The sequence below is a fragment of the Delphinus delphis genome, chromosome 1 (assembly GCF_949987515.2).
Source record: "Delphinus delphis chromosome 1, mDelDel1.2, whole genome shotgun sequence".
Classification (NCBI taxonomy): domain Eukaryota; kingdom Metazoa; phylum Chordata; class Mammalia; order Artiodactyla; family Delphinidae; genus Delphinus; species Delphinus delphis.
In genome coordinates, this window is record NC_082683.1 from 168,774,309 (window position 1) to 168,795,160 (window position 20,852).

Consider the following 20,852-nt stretch of genomic DNA (forward strand, 5'->3'; position numbering starts at 1 on the left):
TCTTTATCCCTGGAGCCCTCAGGACGGAATGGTGGGCAAATACCATATCCTTCAAAGTTCTACAACAGACTTTTGGCGAAGCCCCGTTACAGGAGCCCGTACTGAATATGTTCTCACTAAAAGGTGGTTTTAAAATACTTTCACCCCTTTTCTTCCTACACAATCTCTAATGTTAGTTGCCTGATGATCACTTCTTTAATTGTCAAGGAAGAGTAACCACAAGATATGACCTGGTAGTTGAGTTTTGATGGCTTTGTGTTATGCCTGTTTTACAGATGAGAAGTCAGAAGCCCCAAAGAGGTTCAGTAACTTAATCAGCTACTAAGTGGTAGAGCTGAAACTAACCAAGGCCCTTTTTCCATTGATCCCTCTACTACAGCAAGCTCCTTATCCAAAGGTGAATCAACAACCCTCCCGGGTACCTGGTTGAAAGAAAAACTTAGGAACATGTGGTTTTCTTAGCCTAAGAGGCTCTTCACTTGTGTTCATAAATAACAGTGGTTTGGGGGGTTGTTTTTTTTTTTTGTCATTTTCTAATTTCAGGATTTGTAGGAGAAAACGCCCAGCCAATCCTAGAAAACAACATTGGAAATCGAATGCTCCAGAATATGGGCTGGACACCTGGGTCAGGTCTCGGACGAGATGGCAAGGGGATCGCTGAGCCGATTCAAGCCATGCAGAGGCCAAAAGGATTAGGACTTGGATTTCCTCTACCAAAAAGCATCCCCACAGCCACTGCCTCCCATTCAGGAAAATCTGCCTGAGACGAAAAGCGAAGAAGAGATGTTTTACCAGTTGCATTTGCGCTATGTATCCCGTTGTTCTAAAATTACAACATAGCTTCTATTTTTGAAGCCGAAATCGAACATCAAAGCCTCAAACTTGTCACTCTAGCTTCCTAGCTGCGTACGGTTCTGCCACAATGATAGAAATGGGATTTCATCACAATTCATGGTGCTAAACACCTTTACCTTTTAAAAATGTTCAGCAATTTACATTCTAGGCGTAAAGAACAGCTCAAATAGTCTTATTTATTTTGATCTTGTATGTCAGTAATTTCTAATGCTTTAGCTTGATTCACTCGTGTGTGTGCTCCATGCCCTGGCAACTGAGCACGCCCACATGTTTCTAAAATGGGATCAGCCGGAAAACGGTTGTGTTTCACATCAGCCCTGTCTGTTGTAACCGAAAACACCTATCATCACATCAGGGAAGTCCTAAGCACATCTTTGTTTGAAAGGCTGGCCAATTTCATATTCCCTGAATATGGCTTTTTGGTTAGGATTCTCTAACAGGGTGACACCCATTGTCTATCCTTGGACAGTGTAGTATGAAGTTCACAGTTGACACACAGCAATTAATGTTTCCCTCTGACATGTCGACAAAAATAAACCTCATCGTTGTGATCACCAGAGTGCCCTCAACATGACTTTAATGCAGATTTTATAAATTTTACCTCATTTAGAACATAAAATAATTATGGAGAGGAAAATATTTTTTAAATTCACCATGACTGAACTGTAAATTCCATTAATCTAGACTTCCTTCTACCTCTTTCTTCCCAAAGGTTGATATTTTTTTAAGATCAACTAAACTGTAGTAAACTGATTTTAAATTTTAACCATCAGAGTAAGTTAGAATATCGACTCAATTTATTCGAAGATTTAAGTGGCTTTCCCAAGAATTCAGATTTCTGGCAATGGTCCAGCCCATATACAAGGTGAACAAAAAATGAATGGTACTGATTCACCCTAACATCTAAGCAGTTACCTTCAAACCAAGCAAAACAAGTCATTTTTACTTTGTGCCTCGTATTGTTATATCTGAATCATCTGCTTCCTAACATCAGAGATTCTAAATTGCTCTTAGTTTAGATGTTGATTAGCTGTCTTCATTATTAAGGACTAATAATAATATTCTCTTTATAATGGCCTTTGTTGGTTGAGTGAAGGCCAAGATAGCTCACGTGACTCACTCTTCTAATGTTATTTTTTTAACCCTTTATTTTTCTAGAGTAGTTTTAGGTTCACAGCAAAATTATGGGGAAGGTACAGAGATTTCTCATAAATCCCCTGCTCCCACACATGCACAGCCTCCCCTGTTACCAACTTCCCTCACCAGAGTGGGACGCTGTTACAACTGATGAACCTACGTTGACACATCAAAATCACCCAAAGTCCACAGTTAGTATTACAGTTCACTTTTGGTATTGAACACTCTATGGGCTTGGACAAACGTATAATGACACGTCTGCACCATTATGGTCTCATACAGAGTAGTTTTACTGTGATAAAATTCCTCTGGGCTCCTGTCTAATAGGCTTTTGGAAATTTGTCAATCCCCCAAGAGTTTTTTAAAGGGGGGAGAGGAGGTTTGTGCATGTAATAGACCTGTCCCAGGTGGTCCCCTGAAGAAAATACTGCCAGTTAGGGAGAGGAAGTTCAGCCTGCTATCGGAAAGGCCTCATGGTTTGCCAGATTTCCTTTTAAGGACGCGTTCCTTTTAAGAATTATCTTCTTTCCTAGGAGTATCGTGGTAAAAGGACAAGTTGGTTAGAGGACTATAGACTACCAGGTGAGTTGCTCTTATGCTCTTCTTAGGCTATCCGGTGAGCATTCTTATTGGATAAAGTGACCTTGTTGTATGATTCTTTTCTACAAGTTTGTTACCTGGAAATTCGCCATTTTTCAGAAAAGGTTTTTGTTGACTACTCATTCTATCTATGTAAGGGGTAAAATTGTCTATATTCCAGTTTAAAACTTCTTTATGGTAGTATACAGTGCTCTAGGATCTGTTCAGAAGTTTCTTTTTGTTTGTTTGTTTGTTTAATTCCATTGCCCGAAGATCTTCTAAAATCCTAGAATTTTGAAAAGCCAAGTGTGGCGCCACTGATAACACACAATGAGATTATCGTGAGACTGACTGATCCTGAATTCCTAAGGACTCAACCGTTCTTTTTCACTTTACCAAGTTCTAACCCTCACAGTGAAGAAGGACAGACCATATATACCAGCTGGCACGGGGCAACTCCTTAACTAAATATTGCAGCTGTATGAAAACTTTTTCTTGTCCTCCTGGACAGGTACCAACCTTCTGAAGCAAACCTTCTCTAAGATATCCCTGAGCTTGGGTGCTCTCTGACTCAGCCCCCCAAAACAATTCATCTTTATATTTTCCCCTGATAGAAGAAAGGTCTCAATCTTGACATCTAGTGCCCTCTCCGTGACTCACAGAGGATTTCAAACATCTCTTATCCTATGGAAGTGTTTAACTGTACAGAATATGTGAATCAGTACTCAAAGCAGAGAGGTGGCAACATCCCAAGCATCCCCCCTGCTCTCACACAGACATGCACCAGGAGCACATACATCCCTTCACCTTTCAGTGAAATTTAAGAAAAATCAATGCACACCTGAAGTTCTGCTTGGACCTGAACTGAATCGGAGAAATAAACCCAATTGAAAAATGCAATTTGTAATGTAAGCCGAATCTTTTAAGATATGAAGTTCACTAATTTATGTTTTATATAGAGTTATAGTTAATTTTTACCGGTTCCTATGCCCATAGAACCCAAAGCATGCAAAGGAATTCATCCTTTAGAATGTATCAATCATATCTCCTTAAAAAGGTGGTTAGATTTTTCTCTTCTTCATAAAGCCAACTCTTCTACAGTATCTAAAGCTTCATATCAAATTAATTGCTTGTACTAAAAATTTTACAGAGTACATTGGTCTCTTCCACTACTATCCAAATTATCCAGTCCCAGCAGTAGCCGAGAGAGGGTGGGTGTGGCTACATTAGCACGTCAACTTTTTGCCTTTATATAGGTGTTATACTTGATATTAATCAGATTGTGTGTGGGGGTCATTTCCTTCCTTCCTTCCTTCCCTCCTTCCTCCTTTTTTCCTTCTTTCTCCCCAAATACAATTTTTAAGGCTATGTTCCCCCCTCAAATTTATTTGCTTTTATTTTTTAATTATATGGTACCCCTTTAAAAGAAAATCCATTGCTAGCTAAAATTTACCAATTAATTGGTCTCAGCATTTTAAAACATAGATCGTATAACACACACTGTTGCTATCAAACAGAAGTTAAGACAAGTAGGGTTAAAGATATGCCTAATGTATACATATAGGTGTGTTTACAGGGCACATATATGTGCCATATACAGACATGATGGCAAAATAATTGCATTTTATTAATATTCTTATTTTAGCATTGTGAATTGATATTCTTGCAATTAATTGAACTGACAATTGCTTCTCTTCAATATACTTTCATTTTGAGCAGATATTTCATGAAAGAGAAAAATCACTGTTGACATGCCTTTTAAAACCATGTCCTCCTGTACTGTCTTTCTAAAAAAAAAAAAAAAAGTGACCTAAATTGGTATTGTAAAATGAAGTTGTTTAGCAAAGAATATTTTGGATTTTTTTTTCTTTTAGTAGAAAGGTATATTAATAGTACAACAAAGAATGAAAGAATAAACACAATGTTTGAGAATGTTATTTATAAGCAGTCATTGTCTTTGTGCTTTAAATGTTTCCTTCTAAAAGTAATAAAAAATAGAGTTGAAAGGACTTTAATTTTTTTTTTAATTACTACCCATTGACAACATCAAACAGTGCAGTTAAATTCATTGTTAATCTTTAAGCCCTGGAAAATGTCAACATTTTCCAAAAAATTTTAGAGGAAAAAAATTGGTAAATATATTTGATTTCATTTATTCACAGCTGGTTGTGACCTGTTCTACTACATTTTCCTTTGTTTGTTTTCTCTGAAACTGGGCTAGACTAACTGGCTGAGGGTCTCTTTCCACTCAGAGATTCTGATTCTAAAGTAGCGAGTGCAAATTCTCTCTGACACTTGAAATATCCATCAGGACCATATGTGTTACAGTCCCTCCATTTCCTTCTGGGAAATTGTACCTCTCAGAAACCTGCCTGCATTTTTAAAATATTTTATAATACTCATTAAAACGTTGAGTTCCGTTGGCTGTAGGAAAGCATCTCACTATGTTGATAAAATTTTCTTTTCTCCCAAAAAACTGAGTTGTGAACTGCTAGAGTATGTGGATTTCTTTTTAATCCAATAGGTATTAAATATTCATTTATTTAACAGGCTTGCAGTAATATATACTCAACTGACAAGTGGACCATGAAGCCTCCTTCTGCTGGGTTCCTACTAGGCGAAGACTCATTACTTTACACACCTGACATTTTAAGTAGATCCAGATTTGTCTCTAGCGAGTCAACGCCATTAACTACCAGAGTATGATCTACTATCGCCACTTTGGGTTTTATCTGTACATTAGAGTCGTCTCTGTCTTTGAATTGTCAGAGAGTTTAAATCATTCTCAGATTCACCGACCTCATTCCTGTTGTAGTATCAGAATGTCCCGTGTTTACTCTTTAATCTTTCGAGGATGAAGTTAGGTAACAATTGAAGGCAATTTTTGTGTTTCTTTAGTTGGTTTTTTTTCTTAGTTTGAATACTCAAAATAAATTACTAGCATTTTAAATCTGTGTATAATACTTGATGTTTCAGCTCTAAGATGGTAAAGACAAGACTGTATTATGATAGCATCCCAAGCAAAAAGAACAATCAAACCTATTTTCTACCTGTTTTCACCTTCCTATTAAATTTCAAGGAAATGTTTATTTCTTCCTAAAGGCAGCATTCTTTAATAAAAGCAGAAAGGATGAGAAATAATATGCGAGCTCATTATATACTTAAGTAGTATGTGAGTTCATTATATACTTAATACATATATTTTTATATATATAAGTATGTATATATATACATATATACATACTTATATATACAAATTCTTATATCGCTATTGAAGTGAATTTCTTCAACCGCCAGAATTTCATAGTTTTGATGAGCAAATGAGTTGGAGAGGTGGGCGTGGAATTAAGGTTCCATTAGATACCTGTGTGGCTAATCTAGTTCTAAAGTTCTTTGTTGATGGCTATAATTGATTATGGAAACTATAGATAATCCACGTTGCAGGCAGGAGGTACAGAGTTTACAAAACAATTGTTTAAGTGCATGTGAAGCACTTTACAGCACACATTAAAAATTGTGAAATTTCAAGTACAAAACCACAATATTTGTAAAACAACGACCATCGTGTCTGTAGGCTCTCAACAGTCAGCAGTGTGGTCCGGAGTCTGTAAGGCTTGGTTCTTGCCCCTCCCGCATCTTTATACACCTCACCTTTAATTGCATCACTCCTGATTTCTTTCCACACGTTTGTCTACTTCCCCTATTTTAATATCATGGGACAGCCTTCCAAAACGAGGCAACAATCGCGAGCACACAGGAAACCCGCGTGATCTGACTCCTGTCCCGTTGTGTTTCTCCATTATGTCCCTTAACAACTCAGCTAGAAACAAGCAGCAGATTCTTTTCCCCCCCGCTCACTGAGTAATTGTGTGCGCTGTGTGCGCGCCGCAGTGACAGATGTGCAATATAGCAGCTTCTTCAGGAAAAAATTAACAGTTTGTCCAGCATGTCAGCTCGCTCTTTTTAGTGCTTGGGAGGTCTTGGCCCCATTATGGATGATTTAGAAATTGAGGCAAGCAAAAACCAGCTGCCTGCGCTGAAAGCCTTGGTTAGTCGCCCTCATCTGCATTCCAGGACTCACTCACATCTAGAAATTGGTGGAGCCCCTCTGGCCACGCAAAGAGGATGGGCTGACAATGCCTTGATTTGTTGAGAGAGAGAATAAATGGGTTTTTCAGAAGATGAAATATCGCCATTACTGGCCAATTTACAGCATTTTATCTGTTCTTCAAACATGTCACTTTTGTTATTGTTGCATGGTAATTACATAGTGAAACGGAAAGAAAACAAATTCAGGTTACGTATTCAGATGGATTGCAAAATCAAATAATCCTGATAAATGCCCATTTATGATACACATGGATGAAAGGTTCATTTTAATTTTGAATGGCTGGCTCAGCCAGAAATAGGATATAGGATTAAATTCCAGAGAATCTGATTACATAAAAGCAAAGAGTCTTTCTCTTCACTTTTTTCAGATCCAGGAAATCCAGGTTGATACCGTGAGGCATATTCACAAACAGGATTGTCCTGAGACAATACAAAAAAGTAAATTCAGCATTGCATTCTGAAAAGGATGCGTCCTGGAGAGTTACCTTGTTCTAGAGATTCGTCAGTCCTGAAGACTTCTCAAGAAGCAAGTGGGCCTAGGCTGAAAATATTTCCAGTTTGGAGGAAGAGCCTTACATTTTGAACTTTACTTTAGGTACTAGAAATCCAATGCTTTATTCCTGTGTTCCTCTTTCTAAGGTTATTTCTCCCCCCATCCCCAGACCCTTTTATTATAAAGGAATGTTGCCTGTAGACGTTTAGCTGAGCACACCGATAATGAAGTTCGTGGAGAGGAAAAGGAACAAGGGGCCGCACCCCAGGGCCGCTACTTAAAATGTCAGGTATACAAAGTAATGGGTCTTCACTTAGTAGAATCTCAGCAGAAGCAGACTTCATGGTCCACTTATCACGTGAGTATATATTACCGTAAGTCTGTTAAATAAGTGTTGAATATCTACTGGCTTCTAAGTTTGCTGTGGCAGGGACAGAGAGATAGAAGAAGCACACCAGCACTTAACTGCCTTGACCTGGGGTGAGATGTGTCACTGTTCAGGATCCATTGGCCAGATTTGGTCACACGGGCCCAACTGGATTTCAGGGAAGCTGCTGGAAGTAGGGAAGCACGTGGATGTTTGCGAGCACTAGTTCTGCCGTAGTTATTTATGCTGTGGTTATACTATTTTTACATAACCTCAATATGACACGTCCGGACCGTTAAATATCAAAGCAACCTCTACCACATTTCATTGAGTCTAAGATGCCATCAAGTTTAAGAGGCACCTTAATTTTATGTATCATTAAGAAAGAAGAAAAAAAGCACTGGCAAACTGTGGTCCTCTACCCCTGGCAAGAGGCCTCCATCCCAATTTCAGAAATACTAAAATGTGAAAAAAATGATAAAAATATGTTTATAAGTATTAAATGACTTGTGCCAAGAAAACAACTCTAAGGAATGCCAGGGAGGGGCTGCATGAAGTGGTGGGATTGGGGCTGCTCCTTGAAGAATGACAGGGTTTGACTAGAAACGAGGAGGGTTCATTTTTACCCATAGCTTCTTCTGTTATGTTGACATTATATGACATAAAAGGCTCAGGCATTGGAATTATTCCAAACTAGATTCAGTGCCCAGCCCTAATGCCTTCTGTATTTTTTGAGACTAATCTCACAAGTTGCACCCTTTTTTGCCGAAGTAAGAAATAATAATAGCTACCTCATTGAGTTATGAGGGTTAAATTAATAATGCACACAATACACCCTAGCAGTGTCTGGCAAATAGTAGGTGCTCTAAATTAGGTACCATTTCTTTTCTAGTTTCTAATAAAGTGATAAATTGTCCTTGTTTGTTCGCTCTTCTGGTTGAGGGGAGAAGGTCAGAAGTGTTATTGTATTTTTACTTTGCTAACAGTTCCCAATAAAGACAAGTGATATTAAACAATCTTCCTAATTTCATAACCATTGATGGGCATACCCTTAATAATAAACTTCTGCTATGACTCCAAATAATGTTTTTTAAAAATCCATTCGACTAGAACCTATAAACAATAAAAATACAGAATTTAACCACCACCTGCACTCAATAATTTCTTACCAGCTGACTGAATATCTTCCAGGAACCACTGGCCATGCCCATCAAGGCCTTTGGAACCTACCATGGCTCTAGTATATGCTACTGATCTCACAGAACTGGGAGATACAGAACCCAGTGAGACGGACGTTGGCCCAGGAGTAATACTAATGCTATGACAAATGCCTTAGACCTCTTGCTTGAGATGCTTAATTTGAAATTCTGTCTTTTCACAGAATCTTTTCAAGACTATATTCTAAAACAGTGCCAAACTTCAGAGTGCATAGGAATCACCAGGAAAGGACTTTAAAAAGTTGATTCTCAAACTCCACTGTCAGAAAGATACCTGAGGATGAGTATGCAGTTGAGAAAGACTGTCTAGAAGAACCAGATTAGGTCATCTCCAAACCTTTGCCCACATCCAAGCCCAGCCTTCTATGGTGGACCCTACTGGCTCATCTGCCCCAGCTGTCTTCTCCTGGTAAATGTTCTCAACATCACCACCCTCCCACCCTCTCCCTAAGACAATTCCCAGGAATTTGGAATTAGAACTAATAGATTTCATTTCTGGACTTGGTATAACTGGTCTCTTGAATGGAGAAGCCATTGGTCTGGGCAGCAAAGGAAGTCAGTATGTAAATGAGGTAAAGAATGAGGTAAAGAAAAATGTCTAGGTTTCCCACAGCCCTGGATCCTGGTTTAAGCTTGCTAGATGTTCTCTCCAAAAAAGACCAGAGGACCGTTACTGGGGAGGTGGAGAAAGCAACACTTTTCTGTAGGAGAATGTGACATCTCTTTGCATGGAACAAGCCTCACGTTATTGGGCAGGATGCTTACCACATGGGTCTAAACATCTTATGAGCAAACATATAAATCAGAGGGCAAATCACTCACATTACACAAAGCTTTTTCATGTTGTAAAAGAGCACAGGGTCCCTTTAGGTAGCGTTTTCTCAAGTGCTTATTTACAGATCATTAAATACTTAACAGAGGGAAAAAGTAAAAGCTGAAGTGCTTAAGCCTGTGTTTATTAAATAGCCATCATAGATTCAGATAAAGCAAGTCTAAAATCATAATGACAGTTAATTGTCCAGTTTTTAGATTTTTGTATTAGGAGACAGGAGCTAAAATAACAGCCTGTCCAGGTTAATATAGGACCCCTGTGCATTCGACCATGGTTGTAATTCTTTTCTGTGGGCTTATCCCCAGTCCCATAAGACACTCCTTTATCTTATAATAAACGTTCTCTTTTTGTACAAGTTAAGCTTTCTGTTATTTCCAAATAGTACTAATTTTCTGCAGGATGTTGGCTAAAATGTAAATGTATTATAAAACACTGAAAAGTACTACCATAACTTGACCAACTGAATTTTCTCTGATTGTGCAATTATCTAAAAATGTATAGTTTTAGAGGAACTATTATACCTTATAATGCTTTAATAAAGTTCCTTCTTGTGGCAATGGAGTATTCTAAATGACTTGACCTCATTTTTCTTTCTTTCTTTTTTTTTTTTTGAGCCTAACTCTACCAAATTCTAACCCAGTAATTCCTAGCAATAAAGGAGGCCCATTACTTCAAGGGACTCTCATAAGACTGGAGAAGAATTCTGAATATTACTTTACTTTTCAAATATGTTAATGAATATATAACATATGATATTTCTCTTCGAGCTGTTTTACAATTTCTATGTGTCACAGAGTAGAGGAGAGCATGGCAAATCTATAAATTATGATGTCACTTCCTTCAGTCTTTGTATCCCATCTTACAGCTGCCTGCTTGTCACACTCTCAGGCTACCGAGTTCTGCTGTTGGTTCTTGGGAGGACATGGCTGTCACTGCTAAGATGGTTCCCTTGGAATCAGCAGCTGCCCTGTTCTAGCCTATCAGACAGGAGTTCCAGACCCTCCTCTATAGGAAGGAAGCAACTAAAAAAAAAAAAAAAAAAACAATGGGAAAAAGGCAGAGAACAGAGAGCAACACTTTAGTCCTGGTGGTTTGCTTGCCTTTTATATCTGGGACACAGAAGCAGGGGATACAGCAGAAGCAGTGCTGGACCAGGAGTTAGAAGACTTGGATTCAAATTTGGTCCATCCATTACTGGTTCAAGACACTCACCTAACTGCTCTGGATTTTGTATCCAGATTTATAAAAAGAAGTGGTTATTCGGGAAAAGGAGTTGATGTTTCTGAGTGCCTGCTCTGTGCTGGGGATTTCTCATGAAGTTTTCCTGAGAACTTCACAGAAAGGTATCAATACCTCGTTGGCCCTTCTCAGTTATAAAGATTAGATGACAACTGCGAGAATGCATACTAATGGGGAAAAAAATCACCCCTAAACCAGCAGCAAGTCCAGATTAGCTAATACTTAAGGACATGCAATGTTATTGCTTATAGGTAAATTACAATTTAAGTTAACACTGAATAAAATTTTACCTAAAAGAATTAATATTCAAGCCAGCATTTAAATGCAAACAGTGTGTGTATTGTATCAAGTTTTGAAATCTTTTATTTTCCTTAAGTACTTTATTTTCCCTTTAACTTCTTTCTGCTGTTAATTTACTTGATAAAAGTATCATCATAATGCAGAGGCATACTTGCCCACCCCAAGTCTCAATAACCACAAAGTCAAATTCTGCATGGTCCATATAAGTAACATTTCACAACATCTCCTGGTACATGTCTCGTGATATGTCAGGCTCCTAATCATAGATACAGGATAACACTAACTTGACAGCATGACCTTGGACAACAGATTATGCATGATTTCCCAGAACAATGAAAAAGAAAGTGATTTTTTTTCTTTTAAAGAACTGGGGTTCAGTGTAGTGACCTTAACTCCATATACAGTTGGAAGAATTGGAACAGGTTCAGAAAAATTCGAGACAAATGATTAAAGGCTGAAGGGACTGACTTTAAGAAAAATATAGGCAAGGAATAATGGAGAGTTTGCTAAATAATGACCACAGAGGGGGGTCTAATCATCTCAAAAATATTCTAAAGACACAAACATCCAGAAGAAATAGAATGATTTCAAGAATTACCCTGTAGTTCTAGAATGGGAAAAGTATGGTTTGGTTGGTTTTGAATTTTTTTAAAAAGGAAAATGGTACTTGAGTAAAAGGAAAACAGAAAGGCATCTGTTTTAATGGAAAACAGTAAACTAATCAAAGGAAGAACTCTTAGGAAATCTCAGTCTGAGTTAATTGAAGCCCTTTGTGAATCTGTCAAAGACGATAACTCAGTCTAGCTTGTGGGTGATGGGCAGTAATATTCTAACACACCTGAGAATCTAATTGCTCTCCACTTTCAAACCACGTTGACAGTAGGTGGGACCAGGACAGGGTTTGGGTGCATCTTCACACTGGGCACTGGCCTTGTGTCCGCTCTTTCGTTGATGAATAGCACAGGGTTGGGCTGTGACCATTTCTGGGTCTATTCTTTTTGTTTTTTGGGTTTTTTGGGGGTTTTTTGTGGTATGCGGGCCTCTCACTATTGTGGCCTCTCCCGTTGCGGAGCACAGGCTCCGGACGTGCAGGCTCAGCGGCCATGATTCACGGGCCCAGTGGCCCTGCGGCATGTGGGATCCTCCCGGACCCGGGCATGAACCCGTGTCCCCTGCATCGGCAGGCGGACTCTCAACCAGTGCGCCACCAGGGAAGCTCTCTGGGTCTATTCTTTAATCTGACTTTTGCAGCGGTGAAAATAACCAGAGTACCTCACAGGTCATTAGGCTAGGTAAACTACTCATTACAGAGCGAAATGAGACCAATGACAGTCATATTCTGCCAAGGCAGACTGTGTCTACTTCCTACTATCTAATTAAGCATCTACCATATGCTTATCACTGAGCTGGGTACTGTGAAGATTCATAAGAATTTCATAGTGTACTCACCAGCCCCAAGGGACTTGTAATCTTTTTGGAGAAATCCAACAAATATTCAGAAATTATATTTAAATATTTCATAATAAGACTGGCACAGGCACTGGACAATGAGAGTAGATACCCCTCTGATCTGAATGGATGCCAGCTATAAATATCGTTATAGTGTAATAGTGCATGTTGGTAAATACCAGCCCTACTTACATATGTTTGGTTTTTTTTTTAAGTTGGAGGGAAAAAACACACTGTCTAAAACACTGTATTGGGATGTGGAGAAAAGGAAACCCTCCTACACTGTTGGTGGGAACGTAAATTGGTGCAGCCACTATGGAGAACAGTATGGAGGTTCCTTCAAAAACTAAAAATAGAATTACCATACGACCCAGCAATCCCACTCCTGGACATATATCAGAGAAAACTCTAATTTGAAAAGACACATGCACCCCAATGTTCACAGCAGCACTATTTACAATAGCCAAGACATGGAAGCAACCTAAATATCCATTGACAGACAAATGGATAAAGAAGATATTATATATATATACATATATATGTATATATATGTATATATATTATAGAGAGAGAGACACACAATGGAATATTACTCAGTCATAATAAAGAATGAAATGCCACTTGCAGCAACACGGATGCAGCTAGAGATTATCATACTAAGTGAAGTAAGTCAGACAGAGACAAATACATGATACCACTTATATGTGGAACCTAAAAAAAAAGGTACAAATGAACTTGTTTACAAAATGGAAATAGACTCACAGACATAGAGAACAAAATTATGGTTACAAAAGGGGAAAGGAGAGGAGGGATAAATTGGGAATTTGGGATTAACAGATACACACTACTGTATATAAAATGTAAACAACAAGGACCTACTGTATAGCACAGGGAACTATACTCAATATCTTATAAAAACCTATAAGGGAAAAGAATAGATGTGTGTGTGTGTGTGTAAAACTGAATCACTTTGCTGTACACCAGAATCACTGTAAATCAACTATACTTCAAATGAAAAACGAATTATATTGAATACAATCAAATGCCAGTGTATATAATGAAACATAAATGCTATATGTGCTGCCTTTCCCTGTCCATGGCAGACATCATCAATCCATAACTGTGCTGTTTCATGATGAAACCAGGTGCAGAGTCCTTGGCAGTGAAAGGCCATGAAAGTTAACTCTTGTACTGAAATCCATTTACAATTCCTTATAGACACCACATGTGTTGGTCACAAAAGGGGGATAATATCAAGATACCCAGTTACACAGATCTCTCCAATGATACTTTCTTGATTCTCTTCAGGAATCTCTTCTTGCTTATCTTTCTCTTTTTTTTAATTTATTTATTTCAAGTGTTTTATTTTTGGCTGCATTGGGGGTTTGTTGTGGTGCGCGGGCTTCTCATTGTGGTGGCTTCTCTTGTTGCGGACCACAGGCTCTAGGTGTGCAGGCTTCAGTAGTTGTGGCATGTTGTGGCTCGCAGGCTCTAGAGCGCAGGCTCAGTAGTTGCGGCACATGGGCTCAGTAGTTGTGGCTCACGGGGTCTAGAGTGCAGGCTCAGTAGTTGTGGCGCACGGGCTTAGTTGCTCCACGGCATGTGGGATCTTCCCGGATCAGGGCTCAAACCCGTGTCCCCTGCATTGGCAGGCAGATTCTTAACCACTGCACCACCAGGCAAGCCCTCTTCTTGCTTATCTCTTAATCAAATGAATCTTCCTTCTTTCAAATGTTCACATACCAGTTTTTCCCACTCCCATTCCTTTGCTTATGGCCTTCCTTTTGTCTGGCTAAAAAGATTCCCCAGTCATCTGTGTCCATTTAGAATCAGGTTAAATTTCATCTCTTTCCATCAGTCTTACCCTTATGACATTTTTAGGCACCTTTTCTAAGAACTTGATACCTATCCTGGCAGGGGATATTTTTAACTAATATTTTAAACTTTCTTTAGGTAGGAATCACTTTTTAATCATTCTCCCATCATTTTCTCTATATCTATCTTAGCTCCCTATTTTTATTTGAAGCTCCTCAGTACAAAGCTATATATCCACCACTAGTTATACCGCAGGTCCATATTTGAAATTTGACTGAGTAAATAGATGAATAAATGAAACAAAGAAAGTCTACAGGCCCAAAGGCTATATGCAAAAGTTAGGGATGTTTAAAATTGCTTCAAACTTTTGAGAATGCCAAAATCAGAATAGCTGTTTGCCCAGTTTTACTTAAAGGAAAATACTTTTTCAAGCAAATGCAGGAGAAATGACTGTCCATATTTCACACAGGACTGCCTCCGGCCAGTTTTCTTAACCACGAGGTTAAGAAATCTGTAAGGAAAATGTCTGCCAGAGGTGACAAGAAAGCATTAACTTACATTCCCTCCAGTGAGTGTAATCTCTCAGGCCAGCTGGCATTTTACAAACGTTTCCCTGGTGTCAAGCCTGCTGGTAACTGTGTTATTCTGATTTAGAAAGAAAGGATTGACTCAGAGGTGTCTATGAAATCATTCTGCAGGATGGTAAATCCCAAGTTTAACACCGGAATAAGAGGTGAACCGTTAGCTCCGCTGCCGTTCGGACCTGTGCTTAACTAGATCTTCGGGCTGTCGGTGTGGCCTCTGGAAGAGGGTTACCCGGCAGCAGACTCACTCTCTGCTTGATGCCTGGGGAGGATGCCCCGATCAGGGGCCCTGTGTGAATCAATGGTCCTTAAGTCCACAAAGTGGTTTTTGAAATCTGAATAAGAGTTCAGCTATCATCTACAAAATTGTGGCTCGATGAGCAGAAATTATGAAGAGATCCTGTTTTCCACTTTGTTTTATTGGCAAGCATCCTTAGTGAAACTGACTGTTTCCATAATAAGCGGTCATCAGGTACAATTGTTTTGGAATACGGTCTCCATGTTTGATTGCAGGGTCTGCCGGCTTCAGGCAGTAGGAATGCAAAGCTTAAGCTTCTTCACTTATCGCCTGCTGGTGGACAAATACAGGATTTGGCAATTTCACCTAAAGCCTTAGCCTCTCCCGCTATGTACACCCGCTCTGGGAGGTACTGAGTATCCAACTTTCCCCAGGCTCTGAGATAATAAGAAGAGGCCCATAAAGCTGAAAGCAGAGCCAAGGTGCGGGCCTGCCTCATGCATAATCAACCCACAAAATACAGTCTGATGGACCCCTTGCTACAGTTGAACTTTGGACTCCCCACCACCGAAATAAAAATAAATGAAAACAGCCAAATCCTCATCAATGCTGAAAAGAAGCAGCTGGTAGCCAGAAGACCACTTTAATAATAGGAATAAAAATAAAACAGGGCTTCCCTGGTGGCGCAGTGGTTGAGAGTCCGCCTGCCGATGCAGGGGACGCGGGTTCGTGCCCCGGTCCGGGAAGATCCCACATGCCGCGGAGCGGCTGGGCCCGTGAGCCATGGCCGCTGAGCCTGCGCGTCCGGAGCCTGTGCTCCGCAGCGGGAGAGGCCACAACAGTGAGAGGCCCACGTACCGCAAAATAAATAAATAAATAAATAAATAAATAAAACAAAGCTGAGTACAAAAAGACTTATATCGCTTTGGGGAAAAAAAAAAAAAAGAATTAATGTAAGGAAGAGGATCAAAGCCACTTCTGTATCACTCTTCCCTGTAGCAGAGGAAGGCAGGAGAAAGGAGGAAATTTCAGAATCAGAAACCCTTCTGACACTCCCCAGATATTAGCGCATAATGTATTTTAAAAGTCCCTCTGTTAACATACTCTGCCAGGATAGGTATCGAGTTATTCCAATTTCCTCTGGCAGTAGAAGAATCTCTATCTAACAAAAATGTTGACGGAACAGAGTTCTTTGTATGGGGGCATCCGTACTGACCCTACTTAGCAGCTGAATCCTCAGTGAATTTTGTTACCAAAAAAGCTTTGCTTTGCTATTAACTGCATTCCCAGGTCCTTTATAATTTAGCAACCTGTCTATTTAGTGAGGCTAGGGTCACTTTATGCAATTTTGATTAACTATGACAGGATTTGAACACATGCGTGATGTAAACAATGATTGATAAAATTTGGTATGCTTATAAAACTGTGTGCGCAACATTTGTGGACATATGCATCAGTGTAAAACCTGCCAATGTTTGGAAATTTTCAGAGAAGTCAGTTAACTTTGTTTTCTTTCTGCCCTCACATGACGTTCAACCTTATAAGAAAAGATAAGAGCAAGATTTTGAGATGCAGCATGATATACTAGGAAAATCAGCCATTCATGGCCAGAGTCCTGGCCTCAGCACACACTGGGTTGTCTTGGGAAGCCTGAATCTTTTGAAGCTTCGATTTTCTTTTTTCTGGTCCCACTTTCCCAGTGGATTGTAAGGAAGATCAAATGAAATAACATCACCTGAAAACATAATGCTATGTAACTCTACAGAATAGTTTATGCCAAGTACCCCAAAATTTTATAAAAAGCTATAGATGTTCAAAAATTAAAGATGCCTGCTTACCAAGGTGTTGAAAGCAGGTTAGTATTTCTGCTGAACCTGAAAGAAAATTAAGCCTTCCATACACAGAGATGGAAATAGATAGTGTAGGTGGAGGGAACAGAGGGTAAATAGAGATGGGAAACTGTGTGTATGACTTGTTCAAAATCCAGAAAGTGGTCTCACTTGTAGAGAGCATGGGATATACAGTATAAAGAAAATTGTTGTTTTGGGTGTCTATATTTTAAATGGCAAAATTTCCTATCCTTTCATTTCAACTGTTAGTTACAGCAATAGCAACAACTCATATACATGGCACATCTAAATGGGTAAATATTTACAGCTCTATCTGTATTTTGGTTTTTTACACAATAGTCCCCTCTGTAAATTGTGTTAACACCGACCATAAAAAATTCAAAATAGTTCCCCAATTTCCTTTCCTGTTCTTTGCTATAATGGCTGATTTTTTTTATGTTAATGTTTCTATTGTTTTAATATTCTTGCTTTGCTCATTCATATTCTAAGAGATTATTGTTGGTGCCAACTCATTTGATTTATCATTTAGAGAAAGCACTTGTTCAAAAAGTCAGCACTAAAAAAAAAAAAAAAAAAAATCAGCACTATGGTTATTAAATGATGATTGCCTGCAATGAATTCCTTCTCAACATCTGCAAAAACAGTCTTGCCTTTTCTTCTTCCACTTAACTCTAAATGAGAGGTCTTAAATATACATAAACAGGCTGCATATCGGCTTCTTAAAATCGAGGATGTTAAAGTTTCTAGTGCTTGTTTTTCTGGTTAATGTAAAATACACACATGTGTACCAAGATAACTTTGAAGTATTCAATATGATACGTATAATCTTTCCCTGAAATGCTAGCTAAAACTGTACAATTAAAATGTTTCTCTTCCTTTTCATATTATTTTTATTTTATAGTTATTGAGAGCTTTATAGTTTATCCACTGCTGTTAATTTCAGAGAATATTTATTTCTTCTTGAACACTGAATCATGAAAATACAAGCAGGAAAGAGTGAAGTTGCTATTTTTTTTTAACTTTTTATCTTATATAGGACCACAGGTGATTAACAATGTTGTGATAGTTTCAGGTGTACAGCAAAGTGATTCAGTGGCACATGTACATGTATCTATTTTTTTCCAATTCTTTTCACATTTAGGTTGTTACATAATATCAAGCAGAGTTCTGGGACTTCCCTGGTGGTACAGTGGTTAAGAAGCTGCCTGCCAATGCAGGGGACAAAGGTTCAAACCCTGGTCCAGGAAGATCCCACATGCCACAGAGCAACTAAGCCTGTGCACCACAACAACAGAGCCCGAATACCACAACTACTGAAGCCCACGCACCTAGAACCTATGCTTCACAACAGGAGAAGCCACCACAATGAGAAGCCCGTGCACCACAAGGAAGAGTAGCCCCAGCTCACCGCAACTAGAGAAAGCCTGTGCTCAGCAACAACGACCCAACACAGCCAATAATAAATAGATAAATTTATTTTTAAAAATATGTATATATACTGAGCAGAGTTCCCTGTGCTATACAGTAGGTCTTGTGGGTTATCCATTTTAAATACAGCAGTGTGTATATGTCAGTCCCAAACTCCATAACTATCACTTCCCTCCTGGTAACCATAAGTTCTTTCTCTAAGTCTGTGAGTGTGTTCCTGTTTTGTAGATAAGTTCATTTGTGAAGCTGTTATTTTAAAATAGACTTTTAAGTTTGTTAAGCCTTCCTCCAAGTGGAAATGATTACATTAGATATACTATGTCAGGGGGAGACCTTCAAGATGGCGGAGGAGTAAGATGTGGAGATCACCTTCCTCCCCACAAATACATCAGAAATACTTCTAAATGTGGAACAACTCCTACAGGACATCTACTGAACGTTGGCAGAAGACCTCAGACCTCCCCAAAGGCAAGAAACTCCCCACGTACCTGGCCGTGTGGCTGACAAGGTCTTGGTGCTCTGGCCGGTGTTCAAGCCTGAGCCTCTGAGGTGGGAGAGCCGAGTTCAGGACATTGCTCCACCAGAGACGTCCCAGCTCCACGTAATAGCAAACGGCGAAAGCTCTCCCAGAGATCTCCATCTCAACACCAACACCCAGCTTCACTCAACGACCAGCAGGCTACAGTGCTGGACACCCTATGTCAAACAACTAGCAAGACAGGAACACAACCCCACCCATTAGCAGAGACGCTGCCTAAAATCATATAAGGTCACAGACACCCCAAAACACACCACCAGACGTGAACCTGCCCACTAGAGAGAAAAGATCCAGCCTCATCCACCAGACACAGGCACCAGTCCCCTCCACCAGAGAACCTACACAAACCACTGAACCAACCTTAGCCACTGGGAGCAGACACTAAAAACAACGGGAACTACGAACCTGCAGCCTGCGAAAAGGAGACCCCAAACACAGTGAGTTAAACAAAATGAGAAGATAGAGAAAAACACAGCAGACGAAGGAGCAAGGTAAAAACCCACCAGACCTAAAGAATGAAGAGGAAATAGGCAGTCTACCTGAAAAAGAATTCAGAGTAATGATAGTAAAGATGATCCAAAATCTTGGAAATAGAATGGAGAAAATACAAGAAACGTTTAACAAGGACCTGGAACAACTAAAGAGCAAACAAACAACGATGAACAACACAATAAATGAAATTAAAAATTCTCTTGAAGGAATCAATAGCAGAATAACTGAGGCAGAAGAACAGATAAGTGACGTGGAAGATAAAATAGTGGAAATAACTACCACAGAGCAGAATAAAGAAAAAATGATGAAAAGAATTGAGGACAGTCTTACAGAACTCTGGGACAACATTAAGCACACCAACATTTGAATTATAGGGGTCCTAGAAGAAGAGAAAAAGAAAGGGACTGAGAAAATATTTGAAGAGATTATAGTTGAAAAATCCCCTAATATAGGAAAGGAAATATTCAATCAAGTCCAGGAAGTGCAGAGAGTCCCATACAGGATAAATCCAAGGAGAAACATGCCAAGACACATATTAATCAAACTATCAAAAATTAAATACAAAGAAAAAATATTAAAAGCGTCAAGAGAAAAAAAACAAATAACACACAAGGGAATCCCCATAAGGTTAACAGTTGATCTTTCAGCAGAAACTCTGCAAGCCAGAAGGGAGTGGCAGGACATATTTAAGGTGATGAAAGGGAAAAGCCTACAATCAAGATTACTCTACCTAGCAAGGATCACATTCAGATTCGACAGAGAAATTAAAACATTTACAGACAAGCAAAAGCTAACAGAATTCAGCACCACCAAACCAGCTCTACAACAAATGCTAAAGGAACTTCTCTGAGTGGGAAACACAAGAGAAGAAAAGGGCCTACAAAACCAAATCCATAACAATTAAGAAAATGGTAATAGGACATACATATAGATAATTACCTTACATGAATGGATTGAATGCTCCAACCTAAACACACAGACTGGCTGAAAGGATACAAACAAACACAAAACCCGTATATATGCTGTCTACCAGAGACCCACTTCAGACCTAGGGACACATACAGACTGAAAGTGAGGGGATGGAAAAAGATATTCCATGCAAATGGAAATCAAAAGAAAGCTGGAGTAGCAATTCTCATATCAGACCAAATAGACTTTAAAATAAAGGCTATTACAAGAGACAAAGAAGGACACTACATAATGATCAAGGGATCAATCCAAGAAGAAGATATAACAATTGTAAATATTTATGCACCCAACAGAGGAGCACCTCAATACATAAGGCAAATGCTAAAAGCCATACAAGGGGAAATCAACAGTAATACAACC

General features: G+C 39.2%; 1 protein-coding gene across 2 annotated transcripts in view; it reads left to right on the forward strand.

Moving 5' to 3' along the window:
• GPATCH2 (G-patch domain containing 2) overlaps positions 1-18,276 on the forward strand; it is a 179,290-nt gene extending 161,014 nt beyond the window's left edge. The window contains exon 10 of one of the 2 annotated variants that reach the window (XM_059998339.1): positions 18,207-18,276. In XM_059998339.1, coding sequence (XP_059854322.1) covers positions 18,207-18,262 — 56 coding nt within the window. In that variant the 3' untranslated portion in view covers positions 18,263-18,276. Of the gene's footprint in view, positions 1-543; positions 4,210-18,206 lie in introns of those variants that run through there. The other variant, XM_059998330.1, reaches the window with a different exon arrangement.
• Positions 18,277-20,852: the final 2,576 nt, after the last annotated feature.